The 19,065-nt window shown below is 34.2% G+C and overlaps 1 protein-coding gene across 4 annotated transcripts in view; it reads left to right on the top strand.

The window, feature by feature from the left end:
- Positions 1–19,065, top strand: part of LOC124298200 (UDP-N-acetylglucosamine--peptide N-acetylglucosaminyltransferase 110 kDa subunit) — a 38,893-nt gene that overhangs the window by 14,917 nt on the left and 4,911 nt on the right. For 3 of the 4 annotated variants that reach the window (XM_046749896.1, XM_046749895.1, XM_046749894.1), the window contains exons 6-7: positions 17,427–17,516; positions 17,867–18,047. In XM_046749896.1, coding sequence (XP_046605852.1) covers positions 17,427–17,516; positions 17,867–18,047 — 271 coding nt within the window. Of the gene's footprint in view, positions 1–16,422; positions 16,779–17,426; positions 17,517–17,866; positions 18,048–19,065 lie in introns of those variants that run through there. The other variant, XM_046749897.1, reaches the window with a different exon arrangement.

The following is a 19,065-nucleotide window of genomic DNA, read 5'->3' as shown; positions in this document are numbered from 1 at the left end:
TCGTTACTCATGCTTCAAGGGTAGACTAAATATATAGGATATTCGTTTCGTTCCGTGAATTTTCCCACGAGACTGAAGTTGGTATCTCAACGATTCACTGACTCGATTAATCGTGTAACAGGCAGAATTTTCTTCAACCGTAGAAAATTTGCTGTAAACGAATATACCTGTTATTTCGGAATTTTCGAAACGATAGGGAGAAAGATTAAACGTGAAGTTTGAAAATATTGTAAATCCTCGGGTGATTTAGAATTTCTGATTTATTACGATCTCTCATCTCAAGACTGGCGTATTTGAATAGAATAATATATTGTGTAACCAGAAGGAAACTGTATTTTCGTAGGTGAGACGAAGACGAATATTGAAAATACTCGAGGCGAAAAGACCGTCGCCTAATTGTTGCAAGCGATTCTTTACATAACGAGAGTACGTTACGTGTTTTTTCACCCAGCACAAAATTGAGGTTAGGGTCGCGTAATGTCAGATTTGTTCGCAACAGCGCATGCGCGCAGTGCAGAAATGACCACTTTTAATTCCTAGGACTTGAGAGTGGTATTTTCTCTACTCTGCGCATGCGCATTCGCAGACTCGCACGACCGTCACAGAAACTGTTACTTTGCGTACGTAAAACACGCATGGAAAAACGCGTAAACCATGCTCGCGTTGTATAAATAAAAACGGCTTAACACCGAACAATTTTCAAATCATTACGTATCACGACAGCTATACAAGGCAAATTTTCGAGAGAACGGGCTTGACAAGAACCTTTCGCAAGATGTAAATGTTGGAAAATCTCCAACGGGAATTTATGTTTCCTGCGTAAAAGAAATTCGAGACTGTAAACTTTCGTTGAAAAAAAAAACAACAATAACAATATAAAGTTAATAAATTCTCTATCTAACTTGCGAAAAAGGTATCGAGAAAACTAGCTGTTACCGAACCTATAAATCGACGTTGGAAAATTTATGTGTAAGAAATAGAAAATTTTTTTCTGATCGAAACCTCTTTATCATCGTGTATCTCTTCTCCCTTTCCCAGAGCGGAAGTATAATATATTCTTTGGCACCGACACCGCCGGCTTTTGTCAGGTTCAAAACCACGCCCGTGAACCTTCGATTCGTTCGGGTCGTATAGTCGCGGTTTACACCGTCAGACGACGAGAGATTCGAGGGATAATGGCGCGCTGCGTATGTGAATCTTGGAGCTTGTAACCAGCTGGATTGTAACCGGATCCAGTGCTCGGCTTCCCTAAACCGTTGATCTCACGATGTCTACCCTTCCTTCCGCCTACCGACGTTTCAGGGTTAATTTATTGGACGTAAAATTTTTGAGACTCGACGCGGAAGCGACTCCTCTTTGAAGATTTCGCTACTCATGGAACTTAATTTATTCCAACAATTTGTTGGAAGGCAAATTTTTATTGCAGTCGAGAAGAAATCAATGGAAGTATGAAGAAGATTAGCGTTGACTCGCTTGTCTCGCGGAATATCTCTTGTACAATATACAATAGGAATTCGTGAAATGCTAAAAATTTCTTGGCTCTTATTGCGAATTCCATTCCTTTTCTCTCTTTCTATTTCTTTCTCTTTGCAGATTCTGCATAAATCTAAAATTCCATTATTCAGAGAGAACCGTATTGGGGTTGGATTTATGTCGATAGACGAATCGCAGTTTTGCTTCTTTTTTAATACATACGGTGACCAATCAATTACATGTGCGAAGCGAGGTGTAGTTCAGTTTCTCTCTATCGGCAATTCACGAATTATTCTCGAGTTTATATTTTTTATACCCTCGCATTGGTACTAGTTCAGTTTTTACAACCAACTTTACCGAGACCAATGAATAAGGTGAAATGCTGCTTTTTACCAGTGCTTGCCAATGAAACGTTAAAACTAACCTCGATAATACACCATTGCACGTGTCATATATAAACAGTATATTTGGCAAACTCTTTGAGCGGAGGGTAAGAATAAGGATGTTAGTCTGCTGAGACGAGTTTCTTCATCGTCGTATAATTTGGAGGACACTCGTAAATCTTTGCAGAAGTGTTAATATTTCCGTGGAAATTACATCATTTCAGCCGTAGCTAACCAAGGTTATATAAAGGGGTGACGTATGCATACTTTATATCACCATCTTCCTCTTCCCTGGGACTTATTACTATTATCACTATTATTATTGTTGTTGTTATCATCGTCATTCTCTTCGTGTATAATAAGGGACGGTCAACGTGTCGGTTATTTATCTTCTACTACGCCTGTCATTGTCGCACCGGACTTGTAAATGTTTCTCTCTCTCTTTCTCTCTCTGTGTGATGTTGGTGTGACTTTATCGTAAGTTTCCTTGAAAGTTATCCCGATAGTGAAAGTCGCATGTTTTGAAAGGCTTGCGATAGGGGAAACTAAGATACGCCGAAGGAAATTTCTAGCTTTTAATTCAATTTTTATCATTACCAAAAAAGTACAGCTATGCGTGTAAAATGAAAATTAGTTTTGTAGCTGTAATCTGAAAATCTTATCTTTTTTTATTACGGTCACTTGTACTATAAATTTTTATTTTATTTTGAGGGTTTTTTTTCCTCCCCTTTCTAGAACTTCTTTCATCATAACTATAAGAAAATATCGTATTATTCTCAGTCGAAGAGTACGAGGAAATTTTCCACTTATCAAGAGAGATCTTCTACAATAGAGCAGAAATTCTCTGAGTGATGTATAATTATTAGATTATTTATTTTTTGTTTTCTCTCTCTTTCGCTCTTTTTCGCCTCGTTCTTCCACATCCTTTGCCGTGCGTTCTTTGAAATTCAACGCTCGTCGATATCCAGAATTTTTTTTATTTTTGTCTTCATGTCTCGAAATAATCAAAGCATATAATTATACTACGTAGTCAATTTTTACGGCACCTTGTCAACCGTTCAAAGAGGTTGTCCGGCGACAAATGGATATTCCTTTTGAGAAAAAATTTTTAAAGAAGAAAAGACTGAAATATTCGTCGATTTTGATGAATTTTGAAGCGTCAAATTTATAACTCGAAAATTATTCGACAAGACCATTTCTACCGCAAATTACATTGTTCATTTCATTTCTAATGATCTTAAGTCATTCCTTTTTTATATCCCGAATTGAGCCGTTCTTAACCAATGACTAGCTATTTGTTTTTAGCCGAGTTTACGTTTATATTTTCTTTTTCTTAGAGCATTCTTTTTATTTTTTTCATAACATATAGTTTCAGAGTAATTAACAGTTGTCTTAACAAATAAATTTCAAACGCACAAATTTTTCCATATAAAAACTCGACTGCTTGGCGGGGTGTGTTAGAGTTTTAATATCGGAAAATTTCGGGGATTTAGCCAGATTTTCTTTTTATGTATGTCGATTACTTTATGGACGGGGGGCAGATTCCGACATGACCAAAATAAGAATCACCCTAAATTCTATATAACGGAAAGAATTACGCTTTCGTGTTTTTCCGAAACTGTTTACCTCGGCGGGAATATCGATGCGGAAGGTGATTCGGTATACGTGATACGAAAACACTCGGGCATATATATTGTACGTAAGGTGTATAAATGTGTATATGTATATATAAGTATAGATATGTTACCCCCGGCGGCCATTTACTCGGGAATAATTAACTTTCCGGTCTTCGGAGGATTTAAGGAGCGGCTTTACGCCCCGCTGCACGATTTATCATCGACAAATATTTCCTTTCATTCGTTAGCAGTGGCATACTGAGGTTCACAAAATTAATCCGGCGAGTGCCGTTTATACGTAGGTAGAATTTTCATTGATATTCCGAATTTGAAAAGATCCCAAAGCGCAAAATTCCGAAAGGGCGTAAGTCCGAAAAGTCAAGGTTCCGAAAGTGCGTGAATGAGAAAATTAACATATCTCAAACATCGAAATTACGAACGATCGAAGGTTTTCATTCGGTTCCTTAAATTTCTGGCTCGGTGAAATACTTTCTTCGTTTTGGATTTTGCATATTCTTACTTTCGAAATAATATGGAACCTAATTTTCATTTTTTGATTGATTTATCAATATATCATTTACGTCCTTTTCTTCTCTTTTCTATTTTTTTTTTTTTCTACTGCCTTTTACCATGGAAAAACCATTCGAAAGCATGAATTCGTACATTGATTCAGGGATCTCTGTGTCTTTCGCGAACTTCTCTCCGTATCCAAGAATTTAATTCTTTGCTCGTGTATGCGTGTATGCGTTTTTTTTTTTTTTTTTGTTTTATTTATTTTATATTCTATATTATTACCCCGCATACTTTTCGATGCATGAATATTTATAGAGAGGTGAAAATTTTTTTCCATCAATTTTCCGCTTGCCTGCCGGCGGTGATGCTTTTTATCCTCGAACCTTTATTTCTCTTGAAAATTTCATTTTTCCCCTACACGTATGAGTTATCATTTTATGCAGATGAAAATTTTCTCTTCATTTATTTTTCCGCTCCACACGTTTTTTCGGACAATTCGTAACCCGCATATACAAAATCGAAAGTAAACAATATGGCAAACATTGCGATGTAAAAACTACGTACAAAATCAAATCATTCGCTCTTCTCATATTTATTACATACTTGATTCTTCTCTATTACACTTTATACATATATCTAGCCTATCTATATTCAAGATACATATTCCTGATCGGATAAGAAAAAGGTAAGATTTCGTAACCTTTTTCTTATCATAAATATACATATATAGCATAAATCTATACATCAGACTAGCGAATAATTTAGCCTAAATCATCCGTGAATTACAAAGAACGTAAACGATTGATAATAATAATAATAAAAGATAAAAATTGAAAGAAAAAATGTATGAATTTAACAATATTGTCCCTCGGAAATAAAAAGAGAGGAAACAAAGAGGGATTACTCAACTGTCTCCCAACGCACAGTTTGATCAATTGATGCCCCTTCAAATGTGGGCTTCAATTTTAAAGTCTGTGCTAAATTATACGCCTTTGATGCGATGCGGGCCACAGCCATCCTCCGTGGAATTCCTACTTTAGATCCCGGGGGATTTTCATATCGGCCCTACAATTCCTTTTTTTTTTTTTTATATATATACCCGATGTACGATTTTGAAAACTTTAAAAAAAAAATAAGTTCCCGATTTATTTCTTACTTTTTTTTTTTTTATAATTTTTCAATCTTCTTTCGATGATATGTAAAATCCTACGAAATTAATGTGATACAAGAATTAGTAAATTTATAGTGAAAATAATATTTTAAACAGAAATATTGTATTTTTATTACCAGAGTATATGAGTTGAGACGTAGGTTGCGGATTTTAAACCGCGTCTAAAGCTAAAAGAGAAAGAATAACGACGAGCGTCTCGTAATCTGACTGGGGGGGGGGGGGGGGGGGGGGGGGGGGTTTGGTGAAATGGACCTTTATGTTAAAACTTGACGATTCGTAAAATCAGATTTCAGCTGCTGCTGCTGCTTCCGCGGTTTGTTTTATTACTACGTACAGAGATTGATGCGATACCGCGAAGAAAATATTCATCTTTTATCTTGTACAAAAAAGGACGTTGTTTACCTTTCATGTACAAAGACTGTATCAAAAAAACGACTTTTTTTTTTTTTTAATTCAACATTCACGTTGAAAACATTGTTCAAATTACAGCTCTTAATATTATTATTTAGAGGTGTCGGATAGCGATTTTCTGTTTCCCATTTCTGTGAAATGAAAAATTGTTATTTGTTTGAACTTTGGAATTTTGCAACTCGTCAACGCATTAGCGTACCGATAGGACCGGAACGTATTTTTGTAGGGAATTGAATGCTCTATAAAAAAAAAAAGGTCCTTTGTAACTTTATGATAAATCTGCTATTCGAAAAGTTATCTTAGGTCCCTCCGTTGACTTTAAACTTTACAATAATTTGTTTTTTCTACGTTAATTATATAAGTAACGATGCTCAGCTCGATGAAATATTAAAAATTTCTAATTGCACGATTCATCTTTCTTAGCCTTATTTCTCTCATCCCATTTTTTTCCAACACAGACGCATTGCGTTAAGTACAATTATCCCAAAAATTTTACGTGTGCTGTGTAAATGTTGACGTACACAGATATAATAAAACTCGCTAACGAGACTATGTCGAAAATGTTGAAATTTTTCTCGCATTTTTTTTCCCCGCTCATCGCTTCACGTGGAAAGTAATTGAACCCCTCCCCTCTCCTCCCCCTCGAAAGCTCGTTAAATTAAATTATTTGAAATCCTCAAAGCTCTTTCGTTTACATTTTTCTGTATATTTTGAATGTATGCCTATACAAGCAATTACACGCTTCTCGTACTCTTGAAAGAGAAAATGGAAAGGAAAAGGAAAAAATGGAAGAAGGACAAGAATAATTTGTCAAATTTAAACGACGTGATTTGCATCGGTTTGTATACGTGTACGATGTACATGTAATCCTTAGGGAAAACTCCACGGTAAATCGCTTTAAAATCAAAGAATGAAAGCATATTTTCTTTCTTCAATTTTCTCTTTATAATCCGTCTCCTTCACTTGTCGTCAGCCTTGTTGTAATATGCACTGAGAGAAATTTTTAATTCCGGGTATTCTTTCTCCTTACGATCACTGTTGCTATATTTTCTTGCAACCGTTGCGATAATTTAATGCTCGTGCAAGAATGAATTGACGTTAAAGGCTTGTTTAACTAAAAAAGTAGAGTCAACCGAACGAACTGATTTTGCGTTGCAATAACCAAAAAAGGATCGACGATAGCGCAAAATGTTTTTCGTAATTCCAACAATATTCAAATAGTATTTTCAACGACATCTGTTTTACTAAATTTTTCTAGTCACTAGGTATAACAAATGAAATTTTTCTCAGTGCGTATAATGCTGTCTCGTCGACGCGAATATTTACCCCCGACTATTTATCAATCCGATTGAAAAGAAAGAAAGTAAGTAAGAAAAAACATCCCCAAGACCAGATTTTGCTTTTAAGAAAATCGCGAGGATTTTGCGAACATGAAATAGCCGTGGGTGAAAAATACGTATCTTAATTTATACAATATTTAACGGAGTGAAAATTTTCCTCTCTTTTATTCTTGAACATTTTTTTGAAATTTGCTGAAAATTAGGTATCTGCGTCAAATATACAAATATATATATATATATATATATATATATATATATACATATTTTTTTCTTCGTTTTAGGAAAAAAAAATATACGAAATTCGGTTCGATATCGAAGAATGAGTATATATGTATGTATAAGCGATCCCAGATGATATTTTAATCTGTACTTTTTCTAGAGCGTTGTATAACTCGTACATCATACAAATTTCCACGAGGGATTTTTCATTGTCAGCTTTTCTGTCTTAGGGGTTTAAGAAAACTTCTATTCCTTATATATATATGGATATATATGGATATATATATAAAACAATGGCGGCAGGAATTGAGAGTTAGCTTTTGGAAGTTTGGAAAATTGCCAGGACTACCGGGATTGGTTTATTATGTGTGTGTATATATATATATATATATATATATATATATATATATATATATATATATATATATATATATACACACATAATATATATATATATATATATATATATATACTTGTTATAACAGCAGCTGCGCGGTCTTCTCAAACAGACAAGAGAATTAGAAGTAGAAGAAAATGAAAAGGAAATAGGTATTGTCGGATATAAATATCGGTCGGTGAAAATTTACCAGAAATATTTTTCATCGACATTTCACTGTTTATTAATAATATACCGATTACATGGACGTATAACAAAGACAATGTTGAGAAACGAAAAATAAATAGGTTGTACGTTTTTTCTTTTTCGATAAAACAATAATAATAACAATAATAACAATAGTAATGGATTCGATTATTTTTTTTAACGTTTCTCTCAATGTTATCGCAGAATATTCCCGTCAATTTGTGCCGTGATGCCGGTTTTCCCAAAATTATACCTCATGCCCCGAAATTCCCTAATCTCAGTAAAGTTTCTCTCTTCACTTCTCTCTCTATCTTTTTCCGCAAGCAAAAGCCACGGTAATATTCAAGATAGAAATGCGAACGCTTGCCGCGCGTATAATAATATTTGCCTTTGAAATTCCCGCTACGGACATACCGGAGGTTAGAAAAATACACGCTGCGGGGAGTATAAATGTGAAATTGATTAACACTGAGCTGCTAATCCTAAACACTTCGAAAATTCCAACAAGAAAATTCTGAAACTGCTGCTTTTTTTTTTTATTTTTATTTTTTGTTCTTTATACGTAACGCGAAATTGAATTCTACTTCAATTTTGACAATCGTTCATTCGATATCCGTTTTAATAATTGACATTTGATCGGTCTTATTAACATTCGATTTCAACGATCTTGGGAGTAAGCGTGGTTTTCTATATCGGCTCCATTTATTTATTTTATCGACATTTTCATACATCGCTCCAAAAAACCAATACTTGGATGAAATTATTTCTTTCTTTTGTAATACCTAAAGTCTGTTAGAAAAAATAAAAAAAAAGAAGAAGAAGAAAGAAAGAAAGAATAATTTTTTTTTTTAAATTGCCCCAATTTTTTCCGTGAACGTTTGAGAATGAAGAATTGACGAATAAAATCATGATTATATTAGAATCCATCCACCTCCTAACAATACTACAACAACATAAAAACTATAAGCGAGTGTAATATAATTGTGATTTTATTCCTGAATTCTACGTTCTCAAAACACTGAAATTCATAAAAAATTTCTATTATTCGTACAATGAACTGTATTTATCTTTTTTCTTGTACCATCATTGCTAATTTAAATTATTATAATAATTGTAGGCATGTCGAGGTATGTGGGCTGGGTAATTGCGGCGAGATTATAAAGGACTAGAGTATAATATTCGTTCCTTGCAAAATGAGCGAGTGGGCGAATTTTCGCGTAGAATAGAATTAATTAACCACCGAGGGATCAGGGAGAGGTGAAAATATCTGGCCAGGTTCGCCATCAGGCGTTGCCTTGGTCACCGCAAACTTGCGCAATTAGCCGAAACTTTGCCACTACACGCGTAACTATAATTTGCGGTTTATGTATACTTCGTGTAATATTGCATTTACCTTTCTAATACGATTATAATATCTCCGGAAAAGAGACAAAATTGCACGGAAATCCCTGGAATGTGAGAAAATCGAAACGCTTCATTTTTATTATACATATTTGTACAATATTTTTCTCGTGCAGATGATCGTCTAAACAAATTTCACCGCTAATTATTCGAAACTTTTATTCTCATAGAGTACAGATTTGAAAAATCGTTTTGCAAATTATGTAGGTTTTTTTTTTTTTTTTTTTCAAGTTTTCATTTTCTTTTTTTTTTTTCTTCTCTCTTCAACTTCATTTTATTTCTACGATTTATTATAATATATACTTTGTGTAACAGCTGTAAAGTATAATTAATATCGGCAGATTTCCCGTTCCTCGCTGCTAATAAAAAATAAGTTTCTGAACTATATATATAGAGAGAGAGAGAGAGAGATAGAAATGTTGAGAAACTTATTTTTTTCTCTATACCCTCAGTTATTCTTGTTTCATTCTTTCTCTGTTTGTTTGTTTGTTTGTTTGTTTCTTTTCTTGTTTGCCCCGATATGAGACGGGTTTCTTATTACTAAAAGCAGTACGAAGTTGTGGCGATATTTTTTTTCCGCCACTTGCTTACCACTCATCACTTTCATTCTTCACCCAAAGTCTAACCATTTATATATATATATGTATTTAAAAAAATAGAAGTGTTTATGGAAAAAATTTTCTTTTCTTTCTAATTTTTACTTTTCGTTTCATTTTTCCTTCACTCGTTCCCTTCGTCACAGCTCAAAAGATGTTATTTCATTTCTTTTGTCTTTCCGCGACGATAAAAAGCGCGGTGGCGTCGGCTTCTATTTTTCTTTTTTCCTCTCATCTCTTCCTCCCTATTTTCTTTCCTCACCCTCTCATTTTCACCCCTGAAAAAAATCCTCGGCCAAACCGTCATGCTATGATAGAAAAACCGTTAATCGTCGGAAATTTGCAATATGAAATAAGAAAAAGAAAAAAAAAAAAAATTGCCGCTTGATTAACTCGATTATTATACTCTCCTAGATTTCGTCATCGCTCGTCTAATTATCGCGCGTAACGATGCGTGGGGAAGAAGAAAAAACAAAACGGTTACAACAATCATAACGATAATTACAAGTTTGTATATCTGCTTAAATCCGAAAATATACAGCGACGAAAATTTCGGTATTTTTATGGCTCGGTTGTAGGTATCGTCATCATCATTATCATCGTCATTATTGTTGCCAACTTTGTCGAGCCTCGGATTTAACTGCCGGCACTTTCTTTCCCTCATCTTTTAATTCCTTTTTGTTTTAACGGCGAGAATGTACCTCGGTAGAGAAAACAGAAATGCGGAGGAAAGGAAAACAAACACATAACGTAGTAATAAAGAGAGAAAGTATTCGGCAGTTTATTTAGTACGGAAAGAGAAATGATGGAAATGGAGAAAAAGAAGTTTTTAGCCAATCGGGGAAAGGGAGGAGGAGGAGGAGGAGGAGGTGGTATAAAACTTTATTGATCCGCTCACCGCGTGATTAAACGAATGAAAATCTAACTGACGTAATTCCTGATTATTATTTTTTCTTCCTTTTTTTTTTTTTGCGAACGCGTAGATTGGAATCTGCATCTGTGTAGAACGTCGCTGGAAGAATTCAATCCGCGTGCTATATGTATTTACATACATTGCGTAAATGTACATACGTATACAGAGATCTATTATGTGTACATAACTTGACTCGACGCGCGAATTAATCGAATCGATACGGTTTATTCTCCATTTTACAACGCAATTGCGAAAATTGTGCGCATAAGTTTATTTCACATGTAGATGTAGGTTGCGTTTACAAAAGTTACCCAATCGTATGTGTGTATAGAAAAATATACAGAAGATACGAAGATGCGAAAGTATATTGTTAAAACATGTCTAGGCAAGTTTTCTTCGGCTGGAGGGTGAATTTTTTTTCGATGAGTTTTATAAAGTGAGGGGGGAAGAAATGAAAAAAAAGCGTGAAAAAAAGTTGCGAGAGAAACTCGAAAGTATGAAGGAGAAAAACTCGATCCGTTATTATACTTCAAAGTCGTATTTCATGATTATCGTACTATTTTTACGCGCAGGTATGTATATACGTATATACATATATACAATGTGTATAAAAGTTGTCAGTCTGAGAAGTTTTTCATCGATCTATACGCGAGTATAGACACAACCTTATTCGTCGTATAGATATATGTATGCCTGCGTACTGTATACGTATATAACTTCATAGTTGGCCTTATGAAAATTAATGGTTCAATTTCACTCGCCGTGAAGTTGCCACGGCAGTGTTTATGCACTTGAAAGTTTGTTATTCGCGTAAAACGATGACGGGCGCGGTTTTCGGCTATTTATGACGGTATACGAAGAGGTTTTCAATTATCGAGAGCCATTATTGCGATATTATGTAAATTATTATTGTTGGAAGCAAAATTGATTGAAAAAAATTTTTTTACCCTCCCTCTAGACGTGTACATGTTTTACATAAATTACAAGTTTTTTGGGTCGCTGATTACGAATCTGAAGTTGGATTTAGAAAATTCAAGATGGCGGATTTAACACGCCGGACGAAAATTTTAAATTCCATCGAATCCGGGGAAAAAACTCTGTCCAGGGGTTTTTCGGGTCACTGATTTACGAATCTGAAATCAGATTGTGAAAATTCGGTATAGATAATCCAATCAGTGACCCCGAAAAATCCGTATTCGATCAAATTTAAAATGTTCGTCCACCATATTGGATCGCCCATCTTGAATTTTTCAAATCTGATTTCAGATTCGTAATCAGCGACCCCAATAACCGTAACTATTTTGTAATGAAAGTTAACTCGGCACGATAATGTGTGACTCAAAGGTTTAAGAAAAATGTCTCGCAAAAATTCTGCTGAAAAAGGTAGTATTTTTATTTATTTTTTATTTTTATGTAATGAGGTGTGTATAATTATTCAAGATATAACAAATACGTCTCGAAATCAGTGACGCGTCGATGTCGATAAGCCAATGATTCGTCAAACGCGATTTTCATTTACCGTGCAACAAATTTTTTGTCAGAGTTCAATATCGATCGCTGTATGTGAACTGTACGTATAACTGTTCAGGACGGATGCAGCGAGCCGTGTTGTTGCTACAGTAGGAAATTGGAGGATTATAGGAAAAGCGCTCCGCGCCACTTTGCCCAGGGAAGCTGGAGCTGAATCGAACCTTTCCAAAATATTATTGAATTCGGCCAAATGTCGAGCTCTCAAGGCTCTCCGAGGCTTCGCTGTTAATTAAATTGTCGAGTTACAATCGCAAATTGTTACCCCCTCGTCGTTGAATATTGCCCGGAAATTGTTGAGACGAAGTTATAATATTTAAGGGATAATTAATTCACCGTAGGGTACGGTGGAAATTATCAGCCGATGCGACAGATTCGAGATTTCGTTGAGAAAAATCTCGTTACGTTTCATATTTACAAATATATTTTAATCGCTAGGCGATAAGATTCATTTTTATAGATATAAACAATCATTTTCAGCTTTTGATCATTTTATTCTCACATGGTGTATTAAAATCATCTCCGTCAATGATTTATGAATTTATCGTGCCTATTTCGTGTCTCGTTTTTCACTGTTATCAGTATGTAATTGATTTGTTTTCTATTTTATTTTCAATTCATTTCTTTTATCTCTTTGTTGATTTAAAATCGTGCAATAAAATGATATAGTTTAATACCGATTTTGAGTGAAAACAGATAATAAGAGATTGCAAAAATAATCGCAGAAAAAAAAAGGGGAAACTTCAATTTGTTTTTACAAACAAATAAATTACGCGTCTGGTCCATTTCATTATTTGGACTATCATTTTTAGTCTGGTCTGGTTACAAATCTTTATTGCGATATAAATATTTAGGCTCAAGGTATATATATCAATTTTTTTTTCTCTCGCTAATCGTGGACGGAGAAATTTACGTTTAAAAGATGCGAAAAGGAAATCCAAGTGAAAATCGACAGGTTCAAAGATAGTATCGACAAAACGAATTGTACTTTATTTTTTTCCAAGTTGAAATACATCGCGATATCTTTTTTTGACTTCTTTGCTTTTTTTTTTGTTCCGGACTCGTTCATCATTTTTAATACAACGACAGATTCGCCACGCTCTTTTCTATGTTTACCCGTATTTAATATATAGCCGTATAAATGCTGCAATACCAGCATTCTTAATCCCCTTTTAATGTTACGGTACGCGAATTTGACTAATCTCGCAGATTTTACTTGTGTCGCAAAAAAGTTGGAAAAAAGGGTCTCCCGCTATCCGCGAGTGACTTTCTGTGTTTTATACAAACGCGTTGCTCTCATTTACGCAAATCTGTCAGCGTATAAACACATTTACGTTGTTAAACCGGATTTCGGGGTCTTATTTTACCACCGTTGGGTAAAATAAATTTGAATAAAACACTGTGTACATATGTACAATATAGTGGAAGAAAAAGCTTGTTTCATTGAAATTTCAAACAAGGTTTTAATATCTTATCATTTCGTTTTTCAATCACATTCAATGTTGTGTATAATTAATGTACTTGCAGTTTTTACAAGCTATGTTCTTTTCATTCCCGAAACAAAGATGTTAAACCGAAAAACAAGAGATAAATTTTCACTGATAATACATTGTTGGTAAAGTTTCCTTTCTTCCATCTTTTTAACAACGTATTTTTATTTATTTTTTTGTTTCGTCTGCTTCTTTACTTACATCGAAATTGAAAAATTTCTTTTCTCGGCGACTGCGTGGCGCCGGTGTAACAAATCATCTTGAAACTCGAACACCTCGTTACACAATCTAGATATATTATATTTCTATGTTTACTACGAAAACGCGACATGAAACGCAACGCGTTAACTGTAGATTTGAAAAGGTGTAAGTAAAAATCATTAGAGGAGTATAGAGTAAAATGGATTTTCTTGTTTTTATTATTCATTTTATTTATTTATCATTTTAACAAATATATACGGCGAAGAGAAAATAAAATGAAAATGAAAATGGAAGGGACGGAAAGTAAGAGAGATTAAAGAAAAGGGAAGGAGAAGAAGAAGAGAGAAAAAAAAGAAAAAGAAAAAAAACTTGTCGCCTAGCAACCGTTCGCGATCTCCCCTCCAACGTTCCTCGCCGCCTTTCGACGCCGAGCGTCGCGACGCACCAACGCCACTGCCGCACCGACGGCCAACCAACCAGTAGTTTAGTTCGCAGCCTCCGCAACACGCCGTCTGTCTCCTTATATCAGGATCTCTCTTTATCTCTGTCTATCTCTCGCTCTCTCTGTACATATATACAATAATTATAATAACAGTAACATCACCCTTCGATCGTATCGTTCTCATATATCACTGTCTTGTTTTAATGCGTAAACAAACGAGTAAATAATGAAAAGAGACAAAAATAAAGGAGATAAAAAGACATTTGAAATCATCGCGTTCGTTTGTTGTGATTTTTCTTAAACTAATCGTAAGTTGAAAAAAAAAAAAGAAGAAGAAGAAGAAGAGAAGATGAATAAATTTTGGAGAGCTTCGACACTTATTATTTGTACACACAATATTGCATATTTTTAGTCGTTGAATTTTGCATCTAAGTATCGTATTATAACATAAGAAAAAAAATATATATGAACTCGTATATGCGTCGCGAAAATACGACGATTTTTAGTAGCTCGTCATTGTATATTGATATATTAATACTGTATAATCCAAATGCAGCTGCCGTCTAATATTTGTCGTATTGAAAAGGAGAAAGCAAAAAAAAACAAATAGATTTTCGTCTTGTTTATTGAATACGTACAGATACGTGTGATATGTCGTAATTTTATATACTCGTGTGTATAGAAAACTATGGAGAGTGTCTATTGCGTGTTTGTATGTATTATTATATAAAATATAAACGAATCCGTGCACCGATCTCTTTGTGATTCATATAGAATTGTTCATTTTATTTGCATAAGTATTTCGTTTGTTTGAAATCAATTTTCTGCCGCGATCTAGAAACGAACATCTTTCATTATCGTTGATATTTGAATTGAAATATTTCTTTTACGTTTTCGAAAGAAATTTTCTCCGGAATATCGATGCACTAAAATTTTTTTATCGCCTGCTCTCGTTTAACGTCAGTGTTTACGTCACACGTTGTAATTTCGTTTCATTGCGTCGGATAAAAATCGCGATAATTATGTCGTTACATCGTAAAAAAGGATAAAACGTATAAAATGAAATGAAATGAAATGAAATGAAATAGCCGCTGTTCTATGTCATGTCTGCTGTAATTTATGCGCCTAATGACCGTAATTAAGGGACGAATGATCACATTATATATTTTCGCCGAAAGTAACGAGGTGTAATAAAAATGATTACAGCTAACCAGCGAGAATGAAGAGTTCGTTACTGTATATTTAATGCCGATGTAATATTGTCCAATTGATATTACATATTGACTGGTTACAATTATCGCAAGTTGGTACAGAACAATCAATTTGAACGTAACGATTTATAATTTTTATTCTCTTCGAAGAGTGTGCAGAAAAGAAAAAAAAACAAAAAAAAAAACATTCAAATCGCGATAAAAAAAACAAAAAAAAACAACCAAATTATACAAATCAATTTCATAATTCTGTCGACGACAATAATAACGATAAACAACAATAAACGATAACAATAATTACTCAAATTTTCGACACGGTTTTAAACTCCGCCAGGAAAACAATCCCTGTAATTACGTCTTATCGAGCTTGTATTAAAAGAGGATAAAAAGTGCGATTAAATATTTTAGCACCTATATTAAATACTTTACGAAGACTGATCGCAGTGCGGAATGAAAATTTTCCATTACGATGAAAGAGGAAATCGACTTTTCGAGCTTCAACGTATAATTACAATAAAAACTCTGACGATATAATAATTATCAGATACGTATAACTCGAGTTTGTGTCGTATTTTTAATTATTTTTTTTTTGTTTATCGTCTCGAGTGAAGTTTTTTTTTTTTTTTTTTTTTTTTTTCTGACCCCAACATCACAACTATCGCACCCAAGAGACTGAATCGTATAATATATACGTATATTACAAAAACTGCGAAACAAGCTCAATGTTACATATTATATATATACATATATATACCGTATGTACGTATTAAATGGTGATAAATATTATATTTATAATCGTATAACATACCGTATCGATCGATTGTTGAATGTGTGAGGAAATAAAGAAAAACGAAAAGAAAAGACGACGAGAGCCTTTTAAGAATTTAAAATTAAACAAATTAAAAACAAACGATTGCTGTGAGATAAAAATGATGTTTTTTACGTCTGTTATAATAAATCGCTAAACAAGGTATTCCAAACATATATTTGGTATATATTGTAATAATCGCGTAAAATTGTATTTACAAACACGTATTACATATACGTGAAACCTTTTGTACATTTGGAAGGGAAAAATAATAATAGCAATTCTTGAGTTTATACACATGATCGCGTGATGATCGCGTGGTAGCGATGGATAAGGAATGGATTACCAGTGTGTCATAGTTTATACGGTGATTTCACCATCGACTACGGTTGCACCGTCCTTTCGCCTTCAGCTGGAAAGCACCATATCTCGGCCAACACCTCCGGGATGCATTTCCTGGATCAAGTCCTGGATTAAGAGGTTCATCATCACTTGGCATACGCGTCTCCTTTTTCAATTTTTCAGAGTTAATTAAACCGCGTATATATTATTTTATTCTATTTGCGGTAAAAATTGTACGCGATCAAGCTTCAACCGTTAAACGGAAAACCGGTCCGTTTTCATTATTTATTCATTCGCTTTTTTTTTTTCTTTTATTTACTTCTGTACTTTCTTAACAAGACATCAATAACTAATCTATTGTTGTATTAGTTTACAAGAATTTATTCAACAACAGAGCGTGTCGTTCAAAAATGTCGAACTACTGAAATGAAATTCGGTATCTTGAATTCTGTGTAATAATTCAGCGTAAAATATTGTCAAATCGATAATCTGCGAGGAAAATTTTGGAAATTCCAGTCGGTGGTTGAAATTTATGCGTAGCCGCTCTCAAGTGTCGTAACCTTCGATTTCACACGATCAGTGCGCGCCGAGAGTTTATTAGCTTTCTTTTTTTTTTTTTTTCTCATCAGCGTATATCTTCGGAAAATGTTGACGATAATCTGATGGACGACATTATTATTATTGTTGTTGTTATTGTTATTATTATTATTATTATTATTTATTCTCTTGTTCTTTTCAAATGCGCTAGTGAAACTAATTTTAACGAACGATGTCTTTTTGTTTTAGAGCCGTTGCTGCCTATCTACGAGCACTAAATCTCAGCCCGAACAATGCAGTGGTACATGGAAATTTGGCCTGCGTCTACTACGAACAGGGGTAAGTAAACTTTAGGAGAGTAACATATTTTTGCACGGAATGACAATACTCGGAAAAAAATATTTTTTTTATTTCTTCGAGTTGATAGATAATTTCCGATAAAATGTGGATGTAATATATCTTTACAATGCACGGTTTTAATGTTATTGAAGATTCAAGAAAATAATGTTACTGCAACTAACTATTTAGTGTGATTATTAGTTTCGAGTATTAAATTTACTGGTTAAATCTGTTCTTTAAAAATGAGAATAATGATTGAAAAAAAAAAAAAAATTGTCGTAATTTATGACTTTGGAGTTATCAGATTTAGAAATATTTCTTTATGATTGTCTAATTTCTATATTTTTCAGACTCATCGATCTTGCGATCGACACTTATCGCCGGGCGATTGAACTTCAGCCAAACTTCCCAGATGCTTATTGCAATCTGGCGAACGCGCTTAAAGAAAAGGGCCAAGTCGTTGAGGCCGAGGAATGTTACAACACGGCATTGCGTCTTTGCCCGACTCACGCAGACTCCCTTAACAATCTGGTTAGTTATAATATTGCAATAAGAAGCAGTTATTTCTTTAAAAAATATTTTTCGCGTAGGTTTTTCAGGACCTTCACGCGTTGCTGAGCAAATTTAACCGGTCAATTGTTTAGAAATCTCTCGTACAAATTTAATCGCCGTGACGTGAAAAAAAAAAAAAAATAAAAACGCTGACGGATATGACAAAGCCTTTCTAAAATACAGTTATGATAAAAGAAGAGGGGTGATGATGCAATAACGGTTCCGCTGCTTTGAGTCTGCGTTACTACCCACGGATAGGTTTCAGAATATTTCGCAGCATCCAGTACCACCACCACCACCACGACCACCACCACCATCATTATCATCTCACCAAGCTTTGCTGTATATTTCAATTTTGTAATTTCTCAATTAGCACAACTTCGGTTTAAACAGTAAGCTACTCGCTTCCCTGCACCGTGTACCGACGTTATCGTCTGTCGCCGTGTTCACGTTCTCTCGGAAATCGGATTGCCATGCCGCCTTATCACTGACGCGATCTATTGCATTCATCTATTTTTTTTCTCCCCTCTTCTCTATCTCATTTTCTATTTATAGTTAGAACAAAGTTAGGATACAATTTCTACAACAATCCTCTTCCCGTTTCGTCTCCTTTCCTATTATTATTATTATTGTTGTTGTCGATGTTGTTGTTGTTATTTTTACGTTTAATTCTTACTGAACAGTACTTTATTTGTTTATTTCTTTTATTCGCAATTTCCTTTTTTTCCGCACTTAGATGGTACCCACTAAAAAATTCCGAAATAAGAAAAGAGAAAGGAGAGGAAAATGAAAGAAAGAACGATCCCATGATAACATAATCGCGATATTTTTTTTACGTGTAACTAGTTACGGAAGGTTTTACCTGTTTCAAAAAGATTTGAATCCTGTGTTAATATACTTGTTTAAAACGAAAGTTGTAATCAAATCGTAAAAAATGTTTCACAATGCAAAATGGGACGGATACAATGTCATGACTTATATGGTATGAATAATGTTT

The sequence above is a fragment of the Neodiprion virginianus genome, chromosome 2 (genome assembly GCF_021901495.1).
Source record: "Neodiprion virginianus isolate iyNeoVirg1 chromosome 2, iyNeoVirg1.1, whole genome shotgun sequence".
Lineage (NCBI taxonomy): Eukaryota > Metazoa > Arthropoda > Insecta > Hymenoptera > Diprionidae > Neodiprion > Neodiprion virginianus.
The sequence above is the reverse complement of the archived record's forward strand: the minus strand, read 5'-3'. Positions and strand labels throughout refer to the sequence as shown.